The following is an 8,225-nucleotide window of genomic DNA, read 5'->3' as shown; positions in this document are numbered from 1 at the left end:
TCATTAATTTTTATTCATGATGAAAAATGTATTTATTTGAATTACTGTGATTTCAAGTTATGTACTAGAGGCTATTTCTGAAGTATATAGAAGTTTATATATTTATTATTGCATATTCACTATCTATTACAGTGTTTTTTCTTTTTGTTACAGATTTCGTATTGAATTAAATTTGACCTGTTATTTTAAAGGTTTATTGCGTTACTTTGGTAAGCATCTTTATAATTTTTATAGATGTATTATTAATTTTTATTCATGATGAAAAATGTATTTATTTGAATTACTGTGATTTCTAGTTATGTACTAGAGGCTATTTCTGAAGTATATAGAATTTTATATATTTTTTATTGCATATTTACTATCTATTACAGTGTTTTTTCTTTTTGTTACAGATTTCGTATTGAATTAAATTTGACCTGTTACTTTAGAAGTTTATTGCGTTACTTTGGTAAGCATCTTTAAAATTTTTATAGACCTATTATTAATTTGTATTCATGATGAAAAATGTATTTATTTGAATTACTATGATTTCTAGTTATGTACTAGAGGCTATTTCTGAAGTATATAGAATTATATATATTTTTTATTGCATATTTACTATCTATTACAGTGTTTTTTCTGTCTGTTACAGATTTCGTATTGAATTAAATTTGACATGTTATAGAAGATTATTGCGTTACTTTGGTAAGCATCTTTAAAATTATATTAGTACTATTATTAATTTTATTCATGATGAAAAATTTATTTCTTTGAATTATTATGATTTCTATTTATGTACTAGAGGCTATTTCTGAACTAGTTCTTAAAACAAACTTTTTTTAGAGATATGAATTTCAGCGATCTTTAAAAAAGCATCTTATTTGTTTCAGATAAACACTCAACAAGAATAAAAGGCACCATGTTTCCTCTTAGAATTTTTTAGTCATAAAAATGATTAACTCATAAATTTAGTTATGTTTATATTTTGTAATACCTATGTGTAAAAATTAACTTATTATGTTTGTTTACGTTATTGAAATAAAGATTTGTTTTAGTAAAAATTGTTTTATTTTAAGATGTAAATGCTTAAATATATATATTAAGTAAGAGTTAAGTATTCCTAGACTAAATAAATCATGCTCTAATTATTTTCTATTTTTATTTACATAATAATTTGTATTAAATCTTAGTACTTAAACTTAATAGTTATATTTTTTTAATGAGTACTAACTAAATTATAATTAAATGATACCTGATCTTGTTCTGTTGTTGATTTCTTTATTAAAAAACACTTGTAATATTCTTTTTCAATAAAAAAATTACTAAGCAAATATAAAAAAATATAAGTACAAAGTTAGATTTCCAGATCGATAGGTATTTTGTCAATATTCTGAAAAAATTCATTTTCCACCTAGATTATAAATTATTTTGACAAAAAATCTAAATTTGAAATGTTATAGATTAGGGTTGTTTATTGTTACTGATTTGTAGAGATTTGAAGTTTGTAGTTCACTGCAAAATGAAGTTTTTGTTCATTGGATGTGAGTTAATGTCTGGAATGAAATTAATTAATTTGGTCTGAAATGGGCTAAATTTATTTTTATCTAGAATTAATACAAGTAACAATGAGTGATGAATCATGCCAGAGAGCTACAGATCATAAGGGGCAGTTGTTGAAGCGCCTAAGGCGCTTGAGCAGTTCCAATCCAGCCTAGACGGTTGACTTTTATTTCGTGGCAGTCCCACGAAGTGTAAGAAATTTGATCCTCTTATCATGGTTAGAATGTGTTGATGACCTGTTGACATCCTCCTGTATGTCAGAAATAAACATGAAGGGGGTCAAAAAAGTTCTCATCAGAAGTTATTTCATTACCAATCAATGTATTTTTTGTTTAATGTCCAAATCACCTATGAAAGAAAAAAAATTAAGATTTGTGTAATTTGTTGTATATCTATACATACATTTTGTAAAATCGTATGGCATTTTAAGAACACCTTATGTTCACTTTGACCAAAAAGAAAGTACAGAATCACTGCTTATTCATACTAGCAAGGATCAAGACATAAATGGAGTAAACATAAATAAAAACCTTCAATATTAATTTAACTCACATAGTGATAGAAGCTTAGTGAACCTGAAGATTTGATGCTGATACCACTAATCTCTCTCCATATATCTGACCAAACTCAAATCTACTATCAGTTTTGAAAGTTACAGTCATGACGGAATTCATATCATGACTGGTTTACTGTCATGATAGTACTTTCGTTTTAAGTCTGGCGTGTTCGTTAATAGTACAAGTAATGTCAGTGAAGCAATGGTCACATTTACTACCACATGTATATGCCTTGACAGTGAACTATCATACACTTTCTATTATTGCACCTAAAGTTTTAGCCAGTACCTTGGTGAACTTTATGAAAGTTACAGTGTTGATGGCATTCACTGTCATTACAGTAATATGTCGCTCTAGGTATGGTATGATCGTCAATAATACAAGTAATGTCAGTGGACTAACAGTCCCTTTAACTGTCATATGTATATGCCTACAGTGAACTGTCACAACATACCAACCTTAACAAATGTTATGATGATAGGCAGGAAAACATTGTTCCTATTTATTTTCCCGAAAACTTATATTTTATCAGCCCTGGGCTCCAAAAATGAGTCCACTCAAGGCTCAAAAAATAATCTCCCCTAGACCCCAAATTCTCACCTCTTATTCACATTTAAATCATATTTTCACAACCAAAATTGTCCATCTTTATTTATTTCTCAATTTATAACATATTATGATGTATATATCTTTATTGACTGCCTACCTCTCTTAATCCTTTATTGATACAATCTCCTCCGAACTCTCTTAATCTAAATGGTTTTAAATTTATCATAACCAAACTAATTCACAATATAGCAGTTAAATCAGAATCAAATTCGTCTATTATGTGAAATTTCAATTTCAACAAGTTCTCATGATGCATATGTCTTCATAAAACACATTAAAAGCCTAACTTTCTTAATCCATGTAAGTGTTTAATGTTTCATAACAAAACTAATTTACAACTCACTACTTAAATTATAATTAAATTCTTAATTATTTGCAGTTTCTAACTGATCTTATATAATAATGGAATACACACTACATTCATAAAAAGGTGAAGTTATTTTATCAAGGTCTAAGTCAAACAATAATATACTTTAAATTACAAAATTTAATTGTTATTTTAATATTTTATGTATTATCTCCAGTTTATTAAGTTAATAAGAGCATGAAGGAATGAACAATTAGTCAAACATAATGAATACTAACTAATTTAAAACAGACATAAATAAATTTGACCGAAAATCATACATCGTTTGGACTTTGATAATAAATATTACATAAAAAGACGATTTAGAATGTTAAAGTATTAGTTCGATTAACTGTCTATAGATAGCAGCACAATGCAAGAAATATAGAAAATAATAGTTCCAATTAGTACCGTTAGATGCCAGCACCACCCAAACAGCCGTTTCCTAAGTCTAAATATAGCTCAAAAATATTTATGATAACAGTTCAACTAACTGCTTAAAGATAGCGACACCAATCAAGAAAGGTATGAATGGTAGTTACGCTAACCGCCGCAAGAGGCCAGCACTATCCAAACACCCATTTCCGAAGTTCGGTAGGAAATTTTTATTTTGGATTAGGATATTAGGAACTTGCAGGAGCTCAACTGTCCGGATCAGGTAGTTTAGACTAGTGTTGGAACATATACTTGATAGATCTGTTCCAACACAGTTGTAACTTCAGACGGACTTGTTGAGCTCCTGCGAGTTCCTAATATCCTAATACAGAATAAAAATTTTCCTCCTAGATTTCGGAAATGGGTGTTTGGATGGTGCTGGCCTCTTGTGGTGGCTGGTGGAACTACTATTCGTAACTTTCTTGTTTGGTGCTGCTATCTTTATGCAGCTAGTAGAACTAATATTTTAACATTCTAAATCGTCATTTTATGTAATATTTATTATCAAAGTCCAAACGATGTATGATTTTCGGTCATATTTATTTATGTCTGTTTTAAATTAGTTAGTATTCATTATGTTTGACTGATTGTTCATTCTTTCATGTTCTTATTAACTTAATAAACTGGAGATAATACATGAAATATTAAAATAACAATTAAATTTTGTAATTTAAAGTATATTATTGTTTGACTTAGACCAAGATAAAATCACTTCACCTTTTTATGAGTGTAGTGTGTATTCCATTATTATATAAGATCAGTTAGAAACTGCAAATAATTAAGAATTTAATTATGATTTAAGTAGTGAGTTGTAAATTAGTTTTGTTATGAAACATTTTACATTTACATGGATTAAGAAAGTTAGGCTTTTAATGTGTTTTATGAAGACATATGCATCATAAAAACTTTTTGAAACTGAACTTTTATACAATAGACGAATATTATTCTGTTTTAACTGGTATATTGTAAATTAGTTTTGTTATAATAAGTCAAAAAACATTTAGATTAAGAGAGTTTGGAGGAAATTAATTTCTTAATAACTTTAATTTATTGAGAAACTCAGGAATACCGCTATTTCCCAATTTTATGAAGATTTGAAGTGGCTATTAACCTTCATACCCTTTTCCAATCGCACTGTCCATCATGTACCTCATGTCTTCTTAAATTCAAATATCCTATTTGAACCTCTGTTCAGTAACTTATATTTACTTAACAGGTAATGTATATTTTAATGTTATAAACATATTATATACATTTAAATGTTTTAATAAATTTTTCAAAAAGAACTTATACACACATTACCTATATTGTATATAAATATATAGGGTCTCACTAAAACAATTGTTTGGGGAGGATTCAAAATTTTCGAACAATGTTTATCTGATTTTCAACTTTCCAAGGAAAATCTTTGGAAAATTTACCAAGCATACATCTAATCTCTACATTAAAAATACATTTACTTCCCCATATCTATTAAGGGCCTTATTTTTTCCCATAGTTATAATTCTGGGGTTTGACATTTAACCCTTTATCTACTCTTTAGATATCAATCCGAAGATTCTCCTTCCAGCCCAGGCCCAAAAATTGTATTCATCCTGGGTCCCAAATGGTCTAGGTATGCCTATGTTCTAAAGTTCAATATCTCAGGAAAAATGATATCTTGTTAGTAATAAAAAAAAGTCTGTAATTTAAATAAAATAGACCAAGGATAATTGCAACACTGCACGAGAGCTTAACATATAAGTTAAAGCCATTTTACCCGAAATCTCCGAACCCCGACAATTTCCTGCTGATGTGAAAAATACCTGAAAATCGGATAAAAATAACCAAATCAGCAGCAATGCAGACAATCTTCCGTATTAGAATATATAATATGAAACAAAAAAATGAGATTACATATTTAAATATCATTAGACTATATAACCAGAAAATAGATATGAAGCATTTATTTTATATTTACTTAACAGGTAATATTTTAATTTTTTAATTAATTTATCAAAAAGAACTTCAACACATTTTTCCCATAGGTATAAGGCTGCGGGTGGGGGTTTGGGAGCAATTAGATTAATTATTATTATATGAAGGAATGAACTTTCTTCAGAAGTTTTCTTTTCTGTTTAATGTATTTTATAGTGATTATTATTTTTTAAAAAAAATAATTATCCTTATTTTTATGACCATCAGAAAATTGTAATTTTTAAACATTATTAGTTCTATTATTTTGGTAATTAGTTTGTTAGTGCCCTATTAAACTAGATGACCTATTGCCTGCCAAGTCTCCCCAGTCTCATTAGATAGACCTCTCGATTGGTCACGCAATGTATTTAATAAGCTCTTATTATTGACAGCCACTCAAGCAAAAAATTCTAATATTTCGAAGACATGCTATAAATTAAAACATTACTATTGTTTGTTTTTAAAAATCTAATTATATCTTAGGATCAACAAAAAAAAAAATTGAATAACAAGTCTTTCTAAAAAAAAGTTATAATACGGTTTCATTAACAAGTTTTACATAGTTACATTAAGGTTATACATTTTAATACATATTGATGCATGTACAGATTGTTATTTACATCTATAAATATGTTTTTATATATATGTGTACATTTTTATATTTTTAATTTTAATGAAAAGTATATATAAGTAACAATTAATGAAAATACAAATAAACGAAAGAAATGATCAGAGCACAGATATAGCTGAATACCAATTCGTAAAAACTGTAGCAGTTTAATACCTAACCTAATGGTCATCATTAATACATAATATAATAAATAGATAAACTATATACTTTGAGCAAAATCAACTTATAGATTCATTTAGGAATCTGAGGCATTCCTGAAAATATGGCAAAATTTATTATAAATGGAAGGTTGTATCGAACAAACTTTGCAATTGATGTAAATTTCCTTTTAAGGATAAACTTTTTTTTTTTTTGAACAATAAATCTAAAACTATAAATATATAATACACAACATTTTTAACAGACACAATAACAAGCATAAATAATAACAGACATTTAAAAACACAACTGACTGAAAACAGTACATAAAGATTATTTCTCACCTGATAAAACCTTATATCTCTCCATTTCTACAATAAGTGTATTCTGAGAGTATGAAATATAATTGAGTGAATACACAGTGGTAACAACATTACATCCGTTTATAATTAACACTGGGACAAATAGACAAAAAAAAATTATAAAATAAAAGTTTTAACATTTTAAAAATACATTATCAATATACAATATAGAAATAAGAGCTTTGGTATAACATGATGGTGAAGATTAACATGGCTCTAAATGAGAGTGCGTCGGTCGGCACAAGAAGACATGAATCTCCTTTCGAACTCTTCCCTCCTTTTAGAGACCATTCCGCATAGGCTCAGATTATCAGGACACCTTTTCACTTCTATACAAAAGAAAAAAAAACATTTATCAAAAGACATAAATTTGTCTAATTTTTTTAATTCTAATAAAAAGATGTTGGTAATTTTCTAAAAAAAAAATAAAAATAAATAACATCCCATACTTACACATATCAACAGAAAACAAAATAATTTGAAATTTAAAAAACAAATATAATAAACTGATACGTATTGAGAATACTGGGTTAAGAAGGAATTTAGTTTAATTAAATAAATATATCCAAAACAATAAGAATCAGTAATTGCCAACTCCAGGTTAAGCTTTAATCCAGAGATTGACGAAATACTAGGAAATATGTCAAAATCAAATTTGCATCCAACAAAATTACTGGTTTCCGTGTGGTGGCCAATGGCAGGAATAATTCAGTTCTCCTTTTCACCTAGAGCTGGAACTATCACATCCACATTCTACTGCAGAGGTATTGACGTAATGCATCTAAAACCTGTCCAAAAAACAACCTGCATTGGTTAATCGGAAGGGACCTATACTCTTAGACGACAATGCCAGTCCTCACATTTCATCTCAAACAGTGAAGAAACTAGAGTTATGTATAGAACTATGAGTTATGTTACAAAGTCCTTCCACACTCGCCAGATCTATTAGTACAAGAGCTGGAAAGAAAAAAGTTCAAAACCTTAAAAAAACATTAATTTTTCATTTGGAGCTCTATATCTTAAGCTATATCTCAAAAACTATTTAACTAACTCTGAGATTTGCTCTTCTTTAAATGACGTTCTCTTAGGTTTTCTAGTGTTGTTGATAGTTTTTAAGATATAGAGCTCCGAATGAAAAATTAATGTTTTTTTAAGATTTTGAAACAACCACCATTTTTTATTCCCCCTACCTATACTTGGCAGACTCATCAATTTTGACTAGTAATTATACCTAGTTTTCATTAAAGTAATCAAAAATTGGGGTGAGATAACTGCCTTTTTTCTCCTCTTGGGCTCTTGTACTTTATCTCCAACAAATTTCCATCAGAAATTTTAGATATTTGTACTACTTCCTAAAAAGTAGAATTTTCAAAAATGGTTCTCAGGCCGAAAATACATTTTCTGACTTCATTTCTTCACAAAACCCTGAATTTTTCAGTTCTGGGATTGAAAAGTTAGTACACACTGAAAATTAGGGTAAATATTTTGATTTCATAAAGTTGTTTTACTAAATAACCATTCCTTTGAAAACTGACATTTCATATGAAACGACCCACAAAAACAGTTGTTATAACAGCGATACAAACACAGAAAAATTTCTGTATCAATTGCATTGTTTTAAGAAAAAAAAATCAAACACTTTTTCTTCTTAA

General features: G+C 28.0%; 1 protein-coding gene and 1 long non-coding RNA gene across 4 annotated transcripts in view; one reads left to right on the top strand and one right to left on the bottom strand.

Annotated features, from left to right (window-relative positions):
• Window positions 1-149: 149 nt before the first annotated feature.
• On the top strand, window positions 150-1,034 carry LOC106685491 (uncharacterized). The gene is made up of 4 exons (XR_001343857.2): window positions 150-209; window positions 393-448; window positions 632-684; window positions 870-1,034. It is a non-coding gene; the product is annotated as an uncharacterized lncRNA (long non-coding RNA).
• Window positions 1,035-5,943: 4,909 nt separating this feature from the next.
• LOC106685497 (protein outspread) overlaps window positions 5,944-8,225 on the bottom strand; it is a 104,266-nt gene continuing 101,984 nt past the window's right edge. For all 3 annotated transcript variants that reach the window (XM_067050689.1, XM_067050691.1, XM_067050690.1), the window contains one exon: window positions 5,944-6,902. In XM_067050689.1, the coding sequence (XP_066906790.1) occupies window positions 6,790-6,902 (113 nt within the window). In that variant the 3' untranslated portion in view covers window positions 5,944-6,789. The remainder of the gene's footprint in view (window positions 6,903-8,225) is intronic.

This window comes from Halyomorpha halys, unplaced genomic scaffold (assembly GCF_000696795.3).
Source record: "Halyomorpha halys isolate HHAL.00 unplaced genomic scaffold, Hhal_1.1 Scaffold703.1, whole genome shotgun sequence".
Taxonomy (NCBI): Eukaryota; Metazoa; Arthropoda; class Insecta; order Hemiptera; family Pentatomidae; genus Halyomorpha; species Halyomorpha halys.
Note: the sequence above shows the minus strand (reverse complement) of the source record. Positions and strands in the feature narration are given on the sequence as shown.